General features: G+C 40.1%; 2 protein-coding genes across 3 annotated transcripts; one reads left to right on the top strand and one right to left on the bottom strand.

The window, feature by feature from the left end:
• The first annotated feature begins 785 nt into the window (after positions 1–785).
• On the top strand, positions 786–10,086 carry LOC131316400 (uncharacterized). Its single transcript, XM_058345750.1, has 4 exons — positions 786–944; positions 1,134–1,178; positions 3,388–3,485; positions 9,644–10,086. The coding sequence occupies exons 1-4, from the start codon at positions 891–893 to the stop codon at positions 9,720–9,722; spliced, it is 276 nt and encodes a 91-aa protein (XP_058201733.1). The 5' UTR covers positions 786–890; the 3' UTR covers positions 9,723–10,086.
• Positions 10,087–10,948: 862 nt separating this feature from the next.
• Positions 10,949–17,016, bottom strand: LOC131316392 (YTH domain-containing protein ECT4-like). 2 transcript variants are annotated; one of them, XM_058345736.1, is made up of 8 exons: positions 16,756–17,016; positions 15,539–15,599; positions 15,255–15,399; positions 15,080–15,153; positions 14,514–14,993; positions 13,462–13,983; positions 13,110–13,322; positions 10,949–11,880 (listed from the first exon to the last, which is right to left on the bottom strand). In XM_058345736.1, the coding sequence occupies exons 2-8, from the start codon at positions 15,584–15,586 to the stop codon at positions 11,266–11,268; spliced, it is 2,097 nt and encodes a 698-aa protein (XP_058201719.1). In that variant the 5' UTR covers positions 15,587–15,599; positions 16,756–17,016; the 3' UTR covers positions 10,949–11,265. The 2 variants fall into 2 exon arrangements, with proteins under 2 accessions (XP_058201719.1, XP_058201720.1); XM_058345737.1 differs by lacking the exon at positions 16,756–17,016 and adding an exon at positions 16,614–16,689.
• Positions 17,017–18,678: the final 1,662 nt, after the last annotated feature.

The raw sequence follows: 18,678 nt of genomic DNA, 5'->3' as shown, positions 1-18,678 counted from the left end.
GCAAAGTCTTGCCCAAAAGCGAGCCGGCCAGAGGGGAAATTCCAAGGGCTCAGCTGATGGGCCTAGCTAATCCTAATGCATGGTTGATGCAGGGAAAAGAGAAGATAATCAATCCATATTGATTCTGGAAAATCCTACTAGCATTTTGCAAATTGCAACGTAAGAAGAGTAGCTCATTTTCTTGATTGCAAAGAAATGTTCAATGAGTGGCATCCATCAAATAGCGTCATTTAACCCAAACAGTGAAGTTTTATAACCGTGAAAAAAGGGTATTATTCTATTGGGTAAAGTAATGACACAGATATTTTCATGAAAAATAGAGATGTAAACTACTTTTGTTGGAGTACATTTCAAGAGAGGCAAATTAATTTACCTAGACAATGCTGTATCCAACAGCATCATTTTCTTATTTTATTATTACTATATAAAAGGGGAGGTGAATGTAATTTTTTCGTGTGGTATTTTGAGGAATTTTAGTCCTTTAGCTAGTACTCACGCTGTTTAATATATGCTAAAAATAGCTCGCTAAGTTGTTGTTAAGGTTAAAATTATATATTGAAATGTGTGAAAAATGTATAGAAGTACGTAAAAGTATATTAAACAGTGTAAAAAAAAAATGTATACAAGTTTGTGTTCTTTCTATGACTTATTGTTGACAACCAAGTGGGCATGGTGGGTATAGTAATAATTTTGTGGAATTAGGGGGAAGGCTAGTGTATTTTATGTGAAGAAACATTGAGGAGGTAAGTGTAAAACTAAAACAATAGCTTTAAAACTTCACAGTATACATACAATACAGATCACAGATCCATCCACCGAAACACTCATCATCAGAACGACGCAATCTGTTTTTCCAGCAAAAGAAAGAAAGAAAGAAAGAAAGAAAGAAGATGCCGTCTCTTCAGACAGCGTTGCCTCCTGAACTTGCCAATAATGCGATTCGAGTTTAGTACTCCGTACTCTCTCCCTCACTCTCTATTTACTATTGAAGGTTCCATTTTGAATACTCCAATTGCGTTCAAATTACTGGTAGTTTATTTTCCTATCTTCATGGGAAAACTGTTACCTTGCTTGCATATGTACTACTTGTAGTATCGTAAAGTTAATTAATTCAAATCTTATTGGTTTTGTAGCTTTACCGTGAATGCCTTCGAAGGGCTAAATATGTAGGCAGTCGGGTATGTTCACTCTGTATCTATCTACTATCAACTCCTTTCTGCATCTTCATATTATTTCGTTTCCTATTATATATAAAATTCCTGTCTCAATATTAGATCATCAAGACTATACATGCGTATCAAAATATTAGGTATTTTTCCATTCATTACCGTTGATGCTCAGTGTCCTAGTTGGGCCATGATTCCTCTTTGTTTGATGTGGGTGGGTTATATATGGCATTAAAGAAATTTGAGATGTTTTCAAGGGGTCGAAAAGTCTTTGTTTAGAATCAAAAGTTTTTTGGTCAATAGCCTGTATAGCTGGGACAAGACTCAATAGAGAATGTTATCCTTCTCTTGACCAATTTTTAGATTGGTTTGAGCTTCTCCGTTCTATGGGAGTGCATAGGGTGGTCTTTTCTATATACAGGTGGCGTTCCCTTAGTGCTTTTTTGCTAATATAATTATTTACTCATCAAAAGAAAAAGAGATGTTCAGTGTCCTAGTTTATACCATAATTACAAACAAAAGCAAAACAACAACAACAACAACAACAACAAGAGGCTAAGTTTGTAAACGAAATTGGCATTGAGTACATCTCAGTGTAATGGGGAAGACTCTTGTGATTGTTAGACTGGAGAGAGCCATCGAGCTTCCCCTTTTCTGGCTTTTGGCATGATTATGATAGGTATCGGTGTTTAATGCATTTAATCTCTGTTGGTGGTTGATTTGGTATGGCTCACTCACTTTGGAGAATTCTCACTCCTTGAGCTACTGGATAACATACAAAGGCAGGTATTTGAGTTGTGGTGGTTGTCTTTGCTGAACCACATAAATTAAGCTCCTCCTTGACCTTGATGGGAGTTTTGGTTCGCGACCCATAGCTGCCCCTCTGGAAACTCTCAGTATGCCTGAGAACTTTAGCTCCCTCTGTTTTAGCTTCTAGTCCAAGAGAAGGGTATTTGTTTTCCAACATTATCAAAGAGCCAGGCGTCACATATCTAATGATCTTGACATGCGCCTAATATGGAAAATTTTAGTTTTGTAACCGTTACCTATCAGTAACTAGTCAGAAAATGAACAAGTAGATGACTGCTACCTCTTTGCTTATTACCCATTCAGATCCTGTAGCCACTTTTGGATAAAATTCTCCTTCCTGCTACTTTAGAGGCCATGGTAAGGTAGAATAGTGAGATGCAGAATTTTTTTTTTCTTAATAGCTCAAGCAGATTCTTTGCCTTTAAGAATGCCCGGAAATTTCCTCTAGAAGGAACTTGTTGCGGCCCAGTCAGGGATCTCAGTTTCGGGAATCCAGTGGATTTCCCTATGCATAAATGGAGGGTTTGGGGAGTCTCATGGGTAATTTGGAGCAGGTTTGACCTGAAGCTCGTAGTTGGTTTGGTTTTGGTTGTGGTTTGGGTTTCCATTCATTGATTTCCTGACATTTATCTACATGTCACTTTGGCTACGTTTTTTTTTTTTTTGTTTGGCGTCACTTTGGCTATGTTAAAGTATCCAACTCAAAACCAATTGGCAAAGAGTAGAGAGGCCTCCTAGGATCATATACTAGTTTTGGAGGTTAAATTAATCTACGTGGGACAAGCTCTAACAGACTATAAACATTCTTATGTGTTAAAAATAGTACCTTAATGCACACATCTAGTTGGATAAGCTTGAGAGCCTTCTCAATCCTGCCGCCAACTAGACACTGTGGCAATAGCATGCTCGTAGTGCAGATAAGTTGTCTTATAAGAATACCACAGGATTAATGTGGCAATAACACGCTCCTATAGCAGATTTGTTGTCTTATGAGAATTCTATATCCAAACATTTATACGGGGCATAAAAATACAAGAAGTAGTAAGTTGGCTATCGAGAATTATATACAGCCCTCGTGTTTTTGGGGTCTCCAAACATTTATAGGGCATAAAAAATACAAGAAGAAGTAAGTTAAGCCAATAAGTTTGTAACTCCTCTCTTATTCTTTAGACAAAATTGGTTTGAGCCCCTAATCATAATTGGGATTGAGAAGACTATTATCCTCATGGTTTCTGTTCACAGCCATTGTTTTGTCTGATCAATGTTTTATAGCGGTTGAAGGTTCTTAGTGTGGATGCCACAGAATTTCCTTAGTCTTTTGACCCTTTGAGTTCATTGTTTTCAAATTGATCTCCCTCCGTTCAAAAGGTTTTTGTGTTTAACCTGGTGCTTGCATGTGGTTAATCTGCAGCAACATAATACAGCACTTGTTATTGATATGGTGAGACAGCAGTTTAAAAGACATATGCATGAAACAGATCCTGAGAAGATTCAGAAGCTTAAGGACGAGTGAGTGTCATTGTCGTTGGCCTTTTCTCCTGGATCACTTTGCTCTATTGATATACTGATGCAGGGAAGCAAATAAGAAGGTTGATGATCGAAGCGATAAGGACAATTACAAACGCAATAGTTTAGAGAAATTCTCTCTCTGACTCTTTTCTTTATCAAAATAATCAACCGTCCGGCCCTAAGGCATAAAACCGAATATAAAGGTAGCAAACCTAACCCTAGAAAACATAAAGAACAATACCGAAATTATTAAAGACCCATAAAATAGAGGAAAAAACAAGACTTCAGAAAAAAGAATGGGCTGAAACGGAAATTCCTGCAGAAAGTTATAAGAGCCCAAAGAATGGCCCAAAATAGAACGAAGGCCCATTGGGAGGCCTAAATGGCCTCGGAAGGCTAAAAAACTCACGGCACATGGCCGAAGGCGATGTGTTTTGACCGTTGGGCCGTTTCGAATTGAACCCAGGTGGGCCCATTGCCTAAATCCACGGTCAATTATATTACGAAAATGCCGCTTAGTAGAAATCATGTTTAAGATGGTACTCCTCCTCTTTGACCACTGCATCATCCCCTCCGTCTAAAAAGAAATTCGCCCTCGAATTTGGCTCCTCATCAGACGAGCTGTCAGATGCTTCACGTTAAACACGTCAGCAGTACGGATATGACTCGGAAGCTTAAAACGGTAGGCATTGGGGTTGATCTTCTCAATGATTTCAACGGGACCAATTTTGCGAGCAGCAAGCTTGTTATAATCATGCGCAGAATAACGGCACTTCAAACTCTACAAACCTTCGCCTTTTGTCGGCCGCGTGCTTATACCTTGCAGTAGAGTCACGCAAGTGTTGTGCAGTCTTCTTATGAATGCTCTGCAACTGCTGAACAAAATCTTCAGCTTTACCATGAATCCGCTTTAAGTCCGGGACCGGAGCTAAATCAATGGGTGAACGGGGGTTGAACCCATAGACCACTTGAAAAGGGGAAAAACCGGTGCTACGGTTAACAGAGTGGTTAAATGCAAACTCGGCTTGGCTCAACTTCTGGTCCCAACGCCTGAGATATTCGCCCACCAAACTACGAAGAAGGTTGCCCAGAGATCGATTCACTACCTCAGTCTGCCCATCGGTCTAAGGGTGATAAGCCGTGCTGAAGTCAAGCTTAGTGCTGGCCAACCTCCATAAGCAGCGCCAAAAGTGACTCAAGAATCGGGTATCCCGGTCAGAAACAATAGAATTCGGTAGGCCATGCAAACGTACACTCCAGAAAAATAAAGCTTAGCAACCTTGACCGCGTCCGTAGTCTTTTTGCAAGGAATAAAGTGGGACATTTTGAAAAAACGGTCTACCACCACATAAATAGAATCGTTACCCCGTTGAGTACGAGGTAAGCCCAGCACAAAGTCCATACTCACATCAGCCCATGGCTGCGACGGAGCAGGCAATGACATGTATAATCCAGCGTTGGTTGCTGTTCCTTTAGACACTTGACAAATATGGCAACCCTCCACAAACCGATAAACATCCCTCTGCAACGTAGGCCAAAAATAAGGCTCCGACACCTAAGCAAAAGTCTTATCCCGACCTACATAGCCTTTGTTGTGCAATTCCTTAATAATTTTTAACCGAAGGCTAAAATCCAGAACGCATAACCGATTTCCTTTGAAAAGGTAACCATCTTGCACATGAAAGTCTGACTCGGCTCCACTCGCAACAACTGCTAACACCTCAGAAAAATAAGAATCTTCAGCTAATAATTCACAGAACGCATCAAAACCCATTACCTTCGCACGCATCATCGTGAGGAAGCTGGAGTGGCGATTGAGGGCGTCGGCCACACGATTGAGCACGCCAGACTTGTGTTTAATAACAAAAGAAAACTGCTGAATGTAACTTGCCCACTTTGCATGCCGGTCAGACAACTTGTGTATGAAGATGCTTCAGCGCTTCGTGGTCAGAATACAAGATAAAGTTGCTGTGAATAAGATAGTGGTACCAATGTTTAAGTGCTTGCACCAGGGCATAGAATTCCACATCATAAGTGATGTACTTCATCTTTGCCCCGTTCAACTTCTCGCTAAAAAATGCCACCGGCTTCGACTGTTGACTGAGAACAGCCCCAATTCCCACCTTGGACGCATCACAATGCAACTCGAAGGGTTGAGAGAAATCTAGTAAAATCAAGACCGGTGCGGATGTTAATTTATGTTTGACCAACTGAAATGCCTTGGTTGCTACATCTATCCACATAAAACGGACACCCTTCATACAATCCGTAATTGGCGCCATAATAGTGCTGAAGTGGGGAATAAAGCGTCGATAGAAAGCTGCCAACCCATGAAAACTACGGACGTCAAAGAGGGTCTTTGGTTGAGGCTAGCTCCGGATAGCCTCAATTTTCAACTCATCAACTGAAATCCCATCCTTGGACACGACATACCCCAAAAATAATACTGAATTTGTCAAAAACACACACTTCTTGACCGCCCCGAATAACTTCTCTCTCCGAAGGACAGTGAGAACGTCCCGTAAATGCTGCAGATGTAACTCAGGCGAGGCATTGTATATCAAGATATCATCGAAATATACCACAACAGACTTACTGATAAAAGGACACAACACTTGATTCATCATTCGCATAAAGGTGCTCGGTGCATTTGATAATCCGAACGGCATGACCAACCACTCGTACAGGCCCTCTCGCGTTTTGAAGGCTGTTTTCCATTAGTCACCGGGCCGAATACGAAGCTGGTGATAGCCACTTTTCAAGTCCAGCTTTGTAAAAAACCTTTGCTCCCACCAATTGATCCAACAAATCATCCAAACGCGGAATTGGAAAGTGATACTTTACTGTTATTTTGTTGATTGCCCTACTATCAACACACATTCGCCACGTACCATCCTTCTTGGGAATTAATAATGCTGGAACTGCACATGGACTAAGGCTCTCTTTAATAAAGCCTTTGGACAGCAGCTCTTCCACTTGCCTCCGCAACTCTTCATGCTCCTTCGGGCTCATTTGATAGTGGGGCCGGTTTGGCAAGCTTGAACTCGATACTAAGTCAATTTGATGTTGGATATCTTGCAGGGGTGGAAGCCCATCCGGCAACTCCATTGGAAACATCCCGAAATTCTGACAGTAGGGGCTGGATAATAGCTGGGATGTTCTGATCAAGCACTACCGGCGAGCTTGCTTTACTCACAAGTACAAATATCACTTTTGTTGCCAAAATCTCCTCCTCAAGCTGCACCCTTGTAAGCAGATTGGTACCCTCCCCAACTGGTGATTTGGCTACAATCTCCTTGAAGGCAGCAACACCATCTTTGTACCCCCAGACATGAGAGAATATTTATTAGCGCCCCCGTCATGCATAACCCTGCGATCAAATTGCCAAGGCCTCCCCAACAAGAGATGGCAAACATCTATCGCCACCACATCACACCAAACCTGATCCTTATACGTAGAACCAACAGAAAATGATACTAAACATCTTTTAGAAACTTTGACTTCATTACCTCTTTTTAACCATGCCAACTTATAAGGATTAGGATGAGGCTCTGTCTGCAACCCAAGCTTCTGGACTGCCTCTTCTGACACCACATTTTCACAACTCCCCGAATCAATCACAAATCGGCACACCTTCTCTCCAATTGTGCAGGTAGACTGGAATACATTTACCCTCTTCATATTCCAGCAACAAGGCCTTGCCTTTGCGGTCACCTTTGCGACATTCAACAGCACGGTGGCCCAACTCGCCACACTTAAAACATCTTAACCCGGAGCCGCCCATAGCACGATTGGCTGGTGGTGCAACCGGTGGTGGAAGAGCAGCTGGCTTGACAGGAGTAGGGGTTCTGTTCCTACCAGCACCACCCCAAGTAGTCACATGCTTATGGCTAGCCTGTTTTTCCAACTGTATTGCTCGTTGATGGGCGTCCGATACAGAATACAAATCTAGCATATTCAAAGCATATTGGAAAGACTAACGCAAATCCCCAACATACCTTGATATCAATTGCTCATCTGTCTCGGCTATATCGTTTCGAGCCACCAACTGATAGAACTCCGTGGTGTAGTCATCCACAGAGCGTGTATTTTGCCGGAGATTCTGGAGACATTAGATACATCGTACGACTGTAGTTGTGTGGAAGGAAAGCTACCCGCAACTTCTTTTTCATCTTTTCCCACGAGGTAATCTTCTCTTTTCCCTATCTCGATCGGGTCAGCTTTAATTGCTGCCACCAAGCTGCAGCCCTACCCCGAAACCTTGTGGCAACCAATTGAACCCGCCTGTTCTCTGGAACCTTTTTGAAATCCATGGTTTCCTCAATAGCAGCAATCCAATCCAAGAAATCCTCCGGCGTCAAACCCCTGTGGAACTCAGGAAGTTCGACCTTCAGACCTGCCTCCCAGCGGCGAGAATCATGACGTTCAGCCACAATCTTCTGGCCCCTTGGTCGGTAGTGACCAGTTTGACCACCATCGGCAAAAGGGTTAACATCAAACTCATCATCCGAAATCCTGTCCTCCTGAGGATGGTGGTTCACATGACGATGGCGAGGGGGATTACCAACGGCCATGGCAGCGATTTGTTCAGTTAGCACCCCTAGCGCCTCCTTCACTCGCTGTTCAATGCGTTGAAATCTCTCCTCTGTTCGTGCTTCTCGCGCAACTTCATCACACTCATAAACGTCGTCTACATGAGCCGTACGACCACCACGCAATCCTCGACCTCCAACACGTCTTCCGGCCATAGTCAGGATTGAGCGTTGGCTCTGATACCAACTGATGCAGGGAAGCAAATAAGAAGGTTGATGAATAAGGACAATCACAAACGCAATAGTTTAGAGAAACTCTCTCTCTAACTCTTTTCTTTATCAAAATAATCAACCGTCCAGCCCTAAGGCATAAAACTGAATATAAAGGTAGCAAACCTAACCCTAGAAAACATAAAGAACAATACCGAAATTATTAAAGACCCATAAAATAGAGGAAAAAACAAGACTAAAAAAAAAAGAATGGGCTGAAATGGAAATTCCTGCGGAAAGTTATAAGAGCGCAAAAAATGGCCCAAAACGGAACGAAGGCCCATTGGGAGGCCTAAATGGCCTCGGAAGGCTAAAAAACTCACGGCACATGGCCGAAGGCGATGTGTTCTGACCGTTGGGCCGTTTCGGATTGAACCCAGGTGGGCCCGTTGCCTAAATCCACGGTCAATTATATTACGAAAATGCCACTTAGTAGAAATCATGTTTAAGATGGTACTCCTCCTCTTTGGCCACTGCATCATATACCCTTAAGAACAATTCTTGGAAATAGTTTTAATTTTGAATGCTCTAAGAGCATGTACAGCAGGTAGGCAAAAGAGCATCTTAGCCTTTTTTTTTGATAGGTAAAAAAAAAGAAAAAAGAAAAAGAGAGAGGCTAAGATGCTCTTTAGCCTACCTGCTGTACATGCTCTTAGAGTATCTTAGCCATTTTACCTAAGCAAGGGTCCAAAATGAGCGCTTCTGTAAAACACCTTTGCTACAATACTTCGGTATCTCTGCCGTGTGTGACTCTTCACCAGCAATCTCTTTTTTTAATATCTCTCTCTCTCTCTCTCTCTCTCTCTCTGAAACGAAGGGTTTGGGTGTAATGGTTTTTGAAATCCTCCTTTGATCTCGCCAACCAAGACATTGCCCAATTCCGGTGAGACCAGTCCACATTGGCGGCGTAAAAATGGCTGAGAAGATGAAAAATGGGTTCATTCATGTATACATATAGACATGTATAAAGTATCATATATAAGCGTGTGTATAATTTTGGGGTTCCTCATGTAGGGGGAATTTTTGTTGGCCATTTGATTCCAAAAATCCAAATATGAGTCAATGAAAAAAAGGGATTTACGGATTATTGAGTGGCAAATGTCACTCTTTGATGCTGCAGCCTACGCGTATTGTTCTAGAGCTTCAAACCCAAAATGGGAGGAAGAAGTACAAGAAAAGAAAAGAAAAGAGAAAAAGAAAAAAAATGTTATTTTAATAGAGGATAGGTAAAATAGATAGTATTGGTATGGTGTTGAAAGAGATGTGAGTAGGTAAAATGAAAAAATTGCACTGTTCACTAACATTTTTTCCTAAATGGTGTACATGCTCTAATATTTGTGCTTTCTGGATTCGTAGTGCGGCAAGGGGACTCATAAATCACATGCTACACGAATCTGAGAAGATGTCTGGCCGTAAATTCAGCCAGAGTTCTTGATGCTGATGTTTCGTTGGAACACATCTATGAATTTTATTGAGCCAGAGCTTTTATTCCAATGTTAAACATGGAGTGGAGATCCAAGGCCAAAGGTGTCTCTTTTGTACTATAACATTTTTGGGGCTTAAACTATTGTACTGTGTAAGATCAGTGTCGTTTGTTCGGAGTATTTCACTTAGCAGGGAAACATTCAATACCTAAGTTAATTTGAGCATTTTCATCTTGTCTGAACAAGCGCTGGTTGTTTGGACAGGATTCATACCTATCAACTTTAAGCCAGAAAGGTTTTGAAGTCCTGTTCTTGTGAAACCAGCATCAATACGATTTCATCATACATTAGTATCATATAAGCCACCTTATCATCCGATATGATTTATATGCACTCTCCCTTTTTAGTTCGTCTGTAATATGCAGAATTTTCCATTTGAAGGCTTTACCTTGGTTTCTACATTAACTAACTAGTATACCAAATCAAAAGGATGATGTTTCAATGGAAACTCAAACCTTCCTTCATTAGACCGCAACAGTTGTGTTTTCATTCATGTCTGCAACAACTAGGTTAGTCATGCTCACGATTGACAAACTTTTACTGGTTGGACGTTTTTTTTTTTTTTGGGTCCATTTACTGCCACTTCCAAGTCATTAAATCATTTAGAGTTGCTTTCTGATAGGCATTGATGCATTTGCTACTTGAAGCTTTTATCTATCAAAGTGTTGAATTAGTTGTGGATGGATTGTAGATCATGAAGCGGAATGACAAATGACCATAGAAACTTTTGACATGATTCACCTAATACCCAACAAACAAATTCCTGCTCAAAGTAGTAGGATCTACCGCAGATAGTAAGACAGGCAGCCTCTCCCCCTTCTTATGGCAGAACCCTAAACAGTCACTTCACCGATAGTGTATAGCACCTGCTATCGCTCCCCCTCACGATGTCTCTTCTTGCTGTAGTTGATCTTTCCCATTCCTCCGCAACTGAGAACTTTCTTGACCATCTGTCTTCCTTCAAATGCAAAAATTCTTACACTTGGCTTCTTCAAAACAGGCCTCTCTCTCTCTCTCTCTCTCTCCTAATTCAGATGGTCCATTCAACGGTTCACCCTTTTGAATGAAGAGAAGAAAAAACAACCATTCATATGAATGCATGAAACGAACAAGCTCCTTTGTGGTGGTGCACAGCAGAGAAAGGAAGAGACGAGAGCATTCCAAGAACAAATGATAATCAGCAAGAAAATAAAACTATCCATATCTTGAATTCATTGATAAAAGGTGAGAAATTCTTAACGTTTACACACTGTATTCCAATTAAAATCAGTCAATACCACCATTATACCCCGCAAAAACCCTCAACATCAGTAACTGCTGAACAGAACTTACAGCAGACAAACTCGAAAGTAGTACTGCAAAAGAAACAACAAAGACAAACCAAACAGAACAATAAAATTCAAGTTTACAACGGAAGACCTGGAGTACTGATGTTACGATATTGCAATGCTGCACAGCTTCCGCATAATCGGGTATACCTCTGCAGCATAAAATTCAAGATCCACTTTTAACTCCTCCAGCTTCATCAATCAGTAAGGCTCTAGGATCAAGTGGAATGGTCCCGACTGTAACAAAACCAGAGGAGTCGCCAAAGCCATTAACTCTAACAGGCATCGAGCCCACTGTGACAATGTCAACTGGTTTAGTGTCTATTGTACCAACATTAGAGGGAACCTCCAAAGGTTTAGTTTCAGCCTGCTTAGGACTTATAGTTAGTGAACCAATCTTTAAAGACGATACATCATCATGCTTTGATTCGTCCGCAATGTGCTTAGCATTTTCCTTCACAATACATGAGCTGCTGACATCAGGATCCAAAGAAACCTGATCTGTACAGTCCAGTCTCTTTTTCACACTAGGAGGCCCATTACGCTCGGTAGCTTTCTCATCTCCACTAGAAGGCATGTCAACCAGAAAATTCTGCTTCCGGGGAGGATCTAATGCAGGTATAATGAATGAACCTGCATAGGTTTTGACCAGGAACCTAGGTTTCTCCTCTTGCATGAGCTTCTGCCGATTCTCGTAGTACATAAAGTCATCCAGTAAAGATGTCCTCAATGTGTAGTTTTTGAATATTTTAAGCATCTCAATACCTTGCTTATACCATATCTGCAGTAAACAAACAAGTATCATTAAAAACCACCGAATGGGGCAAAATATGCTCCCTTAGCATTCACAAGTTAATGAACTCTTCGAGTAAAAAAGCATAAATATTCATCTCGTAAAACAAGAGTTCAAAATATGCCCACGGCTCTACAAAAGAACATTGGAAGGGCATGGAGAAGCAAATGCACTGGTATTTAGATGGCTAGAAAATAAAATTGAAAGATCAAATGCAAGATGGTATAGGGCGCAAAGAAAAGTGATTAGAGAAAACAAAAGCAAGGCAGTGGCTGGACGTGCAGAACTTCTCAACCTGGGACTACCAATCTGCCACACATAATGAAGCCAAAATACCGTCAATAATGAGTGATACAGTCTAAACATAAAGGAGTAGCAGTCGCCTAAGTACTGTTGTCAAATCGGGATACGTATCACGTATCTTTCTTTTTTTTTCTCATTATGAATGCTAACAGGAAACGTATCAAGCATCCTAAGTAACATTAGCAAAAGTTCATATACAGGTAAAATACTTATACCTTATAACAAACTCCAAATCTAATGCATGTATGAAAAAAAATAAGTTTTTAGGACGCAAATTTCCAAGTCTTCCAAGTGGGGTCTCTCTCACATTGAGGCTTTCTAGTGCCTCAGTCAAGGGAAGAGAAGATGGCCCTTATTTGATCCATGCAAAACACGATCTAAGTATGGTTCTTTCTTCTATTCGAGCCCTAATGATTGGGGTTGGGTTTTCTTCAAATGATTTGAATGTCACCATAATCAGCTCAAACGACTTAAAATGCATTTAGGGTTCCGCTTCTTAAAATAAAGTCTGAGCTTTTTTAATAACTAATCGCAGGATGCGTACCGCTAGGGATACGCGTATATATCGTGGGATTTGTGTCGGCTCGAATTGTAGGTTATGTAGCCCGTGTTGTAGGTTTCTAGCAGTAAACACTAAAATTAACAGTTACAGCATGGGTGATAGCTTGGAACCATTACAATCGTAACTGTAACTCAAACCAAAACATACGTTGCCTGTTAATGTAGATCACAAAACCTGTGCTTCCAATTAAACATCTTCCACAAAAATCAACCAAACAAACCAAAGAAGCCAAACAAGCCACTTGAATGATATCAAATCTGTAGCCATGATAGAAGTATATGCAGCAACACTTGAGTTATAGGTGCATGATCAAAATTGGAACAGTATATCAGGTACAAAAAGCTAAACAAACCTCTTGCGTATCTCTGCTGTTAGTTACTGGTTTATTCTCATTATTCTCTAAAATGATGTGCCTAAAGTTGGGGTTTGGTAGATCTTTAATAATGTGCCACTTCACAGGGAAGCTTCCACTCCATTTATCTTGCTGCCAGAAATCCATATCTTTACGGAAGTCAACAGGACCGATCATTTCTGCAACACCACAGAACTGGCCACTAGCATTAACCTGCATTAAGAATAACAAAACATATTGCAAGATTAGAAAGTTGAGTAATTGTAAAGACAAAGCAAATAGATGGGAAACAAAGCTTGCTGCTTAATAATAGTTCAGCAAGAAAAACGAAGAACAATCGACTACAACTTACAGAAAAGAACAGGAAGACAGGACAGCCTCTTGGATTTCCAGCAGCTATTCTCTGGGCATCTTCATATATACACTGCAGCTTCTTGTTTCCATTTGGTGTAGATGACCACACATTATACTTAATACTCTTGTGCACATCATCCTCGCTGTATGATTTGATTACAAAAAACTTTGCATGCAAATAATCTAACGGAAAATCATCCCTGTTATACTCATCAGTATAGACAACAATGTTTCCTTGTGCATCACTCTCTCCAGCTCTGGTTGTATAAGCTTTGACAGCCAAATGATTTCTAGATTTGTTGATTCTCGGGCCGCGATTCTGTTCAGTCAATGCATCCGGACCACCATTTACATCATTCGAGAGGCTGCCATTCTGGAACTTGGACTTTATCTTTTCCACTGTAGCCCGGCCATGAATACTTGAACCGTATGTAGACAAGCCGTTACTGGATGAGAGCGCCATTTTTAGTTGGTATGCTTTCCCATGAGAAATGCTATCTACAGCTTGGGAACCCCTGCCCTGTAGAAGATACAAGTTAGTAAAGAACATGGCAAACAATACCTGGAACCAGAAGCAACAAAGTGCTGTGATTGCAACATTTATTCTCCATTTGGTAGGAAGAAAGCAAATAGAAGGCCACGAAAAGGACGGAAGGGAAGTGTGTTCTCATAAAAGATGGAATCCTGGGTCCCAAAGGGAAAAAGAAAAAAGAAAGAAAGAAGAAGAAAGCGGGAGCCAGATTGTTTTGCAATTATATCCACCTATACAAATAGTGGCCACACTGTAATTTCATAGATTTTTATGGAAAGAGAGACTCGAGAATGAAGAAGAGCTTTTCTATGCCCCATTCCGCTTTGGCAAATTAATACCTTCTAATTTGTTCCCCTCCCCTCTTCCTCCAAACCCAAACCAAAAAAAAGTTCTTCTATCCTCCCAGATTGGCCCCCAAACAACAACAATAAGTGAACACATGGATGAACAACTTCAATGCTTTCTCAGAGAGACAGAAAAGCTGTAGGGCATTATCAGATTCAGGCAAAAGATGATACCTGTACTTGTGTTGACGCCAAACCGGAAAAACTGCTGGAAGTAACATTTCCATGAGCTGCAGGTAGCTTACTTGGTCCAGCATTAGCTTTAGGGCCTTCTGATACCCTTGCAAAAGAACGGGTACTTGAAGCAGGCTTTGCGGCAGACCGAGCAAAGGCTGCAGATGCTGAAGACAGGTTACTTTTCAAACCTGGTCCATCAGCTCGATATGTGGTAAATGCTCCAGTATCTAAGAAGGGTTCGGTTGTGCTACTTGAGATGATCTCTGGGCCCGATTGGACAACCATGGGGAAGTATGCAGGTGGAGACAAAGGGTTTTCATAAGATGGGATGGTGTAACACTGCTGCGTCCCTGCAAATGGGCCATCAACTCCTATCATAGCTCCAGGAATGTAAGGGTTGTACGGATTGTATGGGGACTGTGCATACCCATAGCTAGGTGTATAATATACATATGGCAAACCTTCAGTTTGCGCCCCCTGAAGAAGAAAAAATATATATTGAGAAAAAACTGAAAAGAAATATTAATTTTGCATACAAAGAAAGGGCAAGAGAGAATACTGACCGTGTACTGAACTTCTTGACCATCCAAACCAAAAATCCTATGATGGTCATCCCAATCGCCAGATGATTCAAATCCTGACCACGTTAAACATAAAAAATCGCAGAAATGAGGTCCGGGAAAAGAGGTGACTCAAAGCCTCATCCTAACCCACACTATGATAAGTATAAAGGCTTACCTGTACAGATGTACCCATAATTGGTGGCAGTAGGGTAATACAAGCCCTGTTCAACAACAAACTCCTGGGCTCCTTCGTTATACATGACTTCAAGTTGTTCAAGAGGTGGATTTGTTAAATGTGGGTATGACTCGGTACCTTGAATCTAAAAGCAAAAACCCAAGATATGAGTCTATGTTCTACTATTAACATAAGAAGAGATGCACATAACATACACTCAGCCTTCCAAAGCGATACAACAAGGTCCAAATTTGATTAACTTAAAGCACTAGGGGAGAAATTACCAGATATGCTTCTGCATTTCCATGTTCAGAAATATTATACATTTCCATCCCAGGGCTGCCACTGAAATAGAAATCAATCAGAAAAGAAAAAGGACATCAAGGAAAGCCAAAAAATTAGCTCAGCAAACAGAAATATTTGGAAAGCTATAGAAACTAATAATTTCTGGACACTCCTTTGCCCAAACTCTTTCAAGAAATATGAAGGGCCGGCATATATATACTATCGTAAATCCCTAAAAACAATTCCCATTGGTCACATACAGAGGTAAAATGAACATATAGTTTAAAAAATTAAATAGAGTAAATTTTAAAATGTGGGGTTTCCCATAACTATAACACATGAATCGGCCCATGAGGAAGAGAGGAGGAGGTAGCATTCAAAATCTCAAACATCTCCTACTACAGTCTTATACCAACCCATCCACAAGAAGCCAAAGGAAACATTTACTTGAGAATACTCATCCCCTCATAATCAACATCTCTCCCACCTATATACCATGTAGTCCTAGTCCAGAACTCAGCCCCGCATAATCAACATCTCTCCCACCTATATACCATGTAGGCCTGCATATAGCTCCATATCTCAGGTAATCCTAAGTGCCTAACAGCTTAGGCCCAAGTCGAACCTTTTGAAATTAGGGCATGCAGACAATTTGTAGAGAGCCAAAATTTAGGTAACAAAGACAAATTCAGAACATTGGAGCATCATATCATTCTAATCAAGCACACAACCCTCAACTCCAATTATATGCGTGGCAAAAAATGCAAAGGCCTTCTCAATCACAGAACAAAAATAGGCCCAAAAAGTATACTTTCCTGAATGTTGCTTTACCGACAACCACACGTGCAAAAAGGGTTTTCGTTTTTCCAAGAGATGGTAACAATTCTACAGTAAATGATTGTCAGATAATGAACAAGGGATATTTCTGTAGCCACAGGTATAGGGTAAGCTAAGCCGATGCAGTGGGGATTGAATACAAAACCCTGAAACTTGTCAAGTTACTCATAATAAGCAGCTACAGAAATTAGGACACAACAACTTCTCAAAAAAAATAAAATTGTCACAACATATTACCTTGTAATGCTCCAGAAATTTCATGTCACCACAAATAAATTGCTCATACCCCTTTACTAAAGTAGTACAACGAGCCCCAACGAAATATGCAAGAAAAAGATGCGTATGTGCAATAAAACTGAATAAACGAGGGGATTATTACCCAGAAAAAGGTGATTCAAGCCATGCTTGACCTAGCTTCAAGGGATAAATTGGACAAGTCGGGAATAGAGCTGAGGAGGGTTCTCTGCAACATTTTGTTCGTCAAAGAGGACACGCTTAAGGAAAACCCTAACCCTAAAATAGATGGAGGAGAATCTTGAAGAAGAACCAAAAAAAGGCGGTCTTCTTGGTCGGAGGAAATAAGAATAAACTCAGAGACGCGAAGAGAGAGAGAGAGAGAGAGAGGGGCGAGCGAGCGCGTTTCCTTTGGGTGCTCTGCTAAATACACTCCCTAAAATTATTTCCGACGCCCACCGCAGTTTCTTGATGCTTACTCTAGATGATTTTCCGAAACTACCCTCAGCTGGACGGCGACTCTTCGTGAAGAGCAAGAGGACACGCCGTCGGGTTTGCTACCTTCAGTGTCGGAAAAGTTGATAATATCGCATTCTTTTTAGTATATTGATTTTCAAACTCCTTTTTTTTTTTTATAACACTTATTTTTATTGTGATATAAATTTAAAATGTTATCCTTCTATGTTAAAAAAAGTATACAATTGAAAGGTTAACTTTGTAAATTCACCTAGCAAGAGGATAAAAAAGGAGTATGAATATTAAAAAAATGGAGTGTAAAAATTAATTACCTATTTTTATAACAATATATTATTCCCACTTAAAAAAAAAAGTAGAATAAATTAAACATAGCCTAATTCCACGAAATTTACTTTTTCTTCAGGGTACTAGGACATGATCCTAGTACCCTGAAGTGTAAGACAATCATTGAACAAATTACACCAATGCAAATCTTTTATATAGTTTTGTTTTACCTTTCTCATTTTGGATGGTGAATGTTTTTCTGACTTATGGTAACTAAGGAGCCACCATGGAGTGGTCAAATCACTCATATATGAAGCAAAAGGTAGGGTGACAAACAAATAAAAAAGCCAAAAATTTCATTGCTCAGGTTTAGTTTAGAAATTAATTGAGTTTTAAAAATATGTTTGAGCTGACTTGTTTATGAGCCAAAATGATCTCAAGTAAACTTTAATCGAACCGAGCGCGAACATTTCTCAAGTAGTTTGAATTTTGTAAACATCATAAGTCAAGCAGTGCTATTTTGAGATTGGTTTGGAAGTTAATGACTTTAAAAATATGTTCAATCTTGTTTGTTTTACGTAACAAATTAATCTGAAACGAGTTTTTAACAACTGAACACAAGCCCTACTCTAGCGGTTTGATTTGTTTACCATACCTTTATTCAAAAATATTGGAGTGCAAGAACTAGAAAATATGTAAATGATTGGTTTGCTCCCCCTTAATGTTGGTCCTGTGATTGGCTGTTTCGAGAAAAGGATACTTCTCTCTGTAATAAAAGTTCTAGGTAAAGAAGCATCTTTCAGCCTTGGAGAAGGGGGTCAACTCCGGCCCCGTTCCATAAATCTTTCTTAAAAAATAAGCAGTTTATTTCACATTTTCAAACTCAAAAATAAAATAAATGAAAAATAATTTTTCAATTTTTTTTCATCGTATAAAAGATCTCATCGAGATCTTCCAAATAAGATCCATATTGCATATTTTTAGATTTCAATAAACCTATAATTTTTGAGCTTGAAATTGTCTTCTTAAAAAATAAGAACTTTTTTTTTTCCGAAACGGAGCCTAAGGAACAAGTAGCCAGTTCCACGAGCGAAGGGACAGCTTTTCCTCGGTCCATTCAGTTCACTCCCACCAGTAGTTGATAGTAGATTGAATTGTGTTGGAGTTTTTGATTGATTGATTTTGAAGATCTTTCTCATGATCTTCAATTGAAACCTTCGTAATTCTTGATGAGTAGATTATCCTTACAAGAAATAAAAGCCACAAATTAAGTAGAAGTATTTATAGTTTTACTACAAAATAACAAGGCCAATATTGACAAAAGTCA

Source organism: Rhododendron vialii, chromosome 2a (assembly GCF_030253575.1).
Source record: "Rhododendron vialii isolate Sample 1 chromosome 2a, ASM3025357v1".
NCBI classification, from domain to species: domain Eukaryota; kingdom Viridiplantae; phylum Streptophyta; class Magnoliopsida; order Ericales; family Ericaceae; genus Rhododendron; species Rhododendron vialii.
Note: the sequence above shows the minus strand (reverse complement) of the source record. Positions and strands in the feature narration are given on the sequence as shown.

Bases quoted from the DNA above. Each gene is read 5' to 3' on its own strand.
- LOC131316392 (XM_058345736.1), bottom strand. From the start codon at position 15,586: ATGGAAATGTATAATATTTCTGAACATGGAAATGCAGAAGCATATCTG. The intron at 15,154-15,254 runs GTAAGCCTTTAT...TAACGTGGTCAG, and splicing joins TTATGGGTACATCTGTACAG to GATTTGAATCATCTGGCGAT. The intron at 13,323-13,461 runs GTAAGTTGTAGT...TTCTTAATGCAG, and splicing joins CTGTCTTCCTGTTCTTTTCT to GTTAATGCTAGTGGCCAGTT.
- LOC131316400 (XM_058345750.1), top strand. From the start codon at position 891: ATGCCGTCTCTTCAGACAGCGTTGCCTCCTGAACTTGCCAATAATGCG. The intron at 945-1,133 runs GTTTAGTACTCC...TTGGTTTTGTAG, and splicing joins TTGCCAATAATGCGATTCGA to CTTTACCGTGAATGCCTTCG. The intron at 3,486-9,643 runs GTGAGTGTCATT...CTGGATTCGTAG, and splicing joins ATTCAGAAGCTTAAGGACGA to TGCGGCAAGGGGACTCATAA.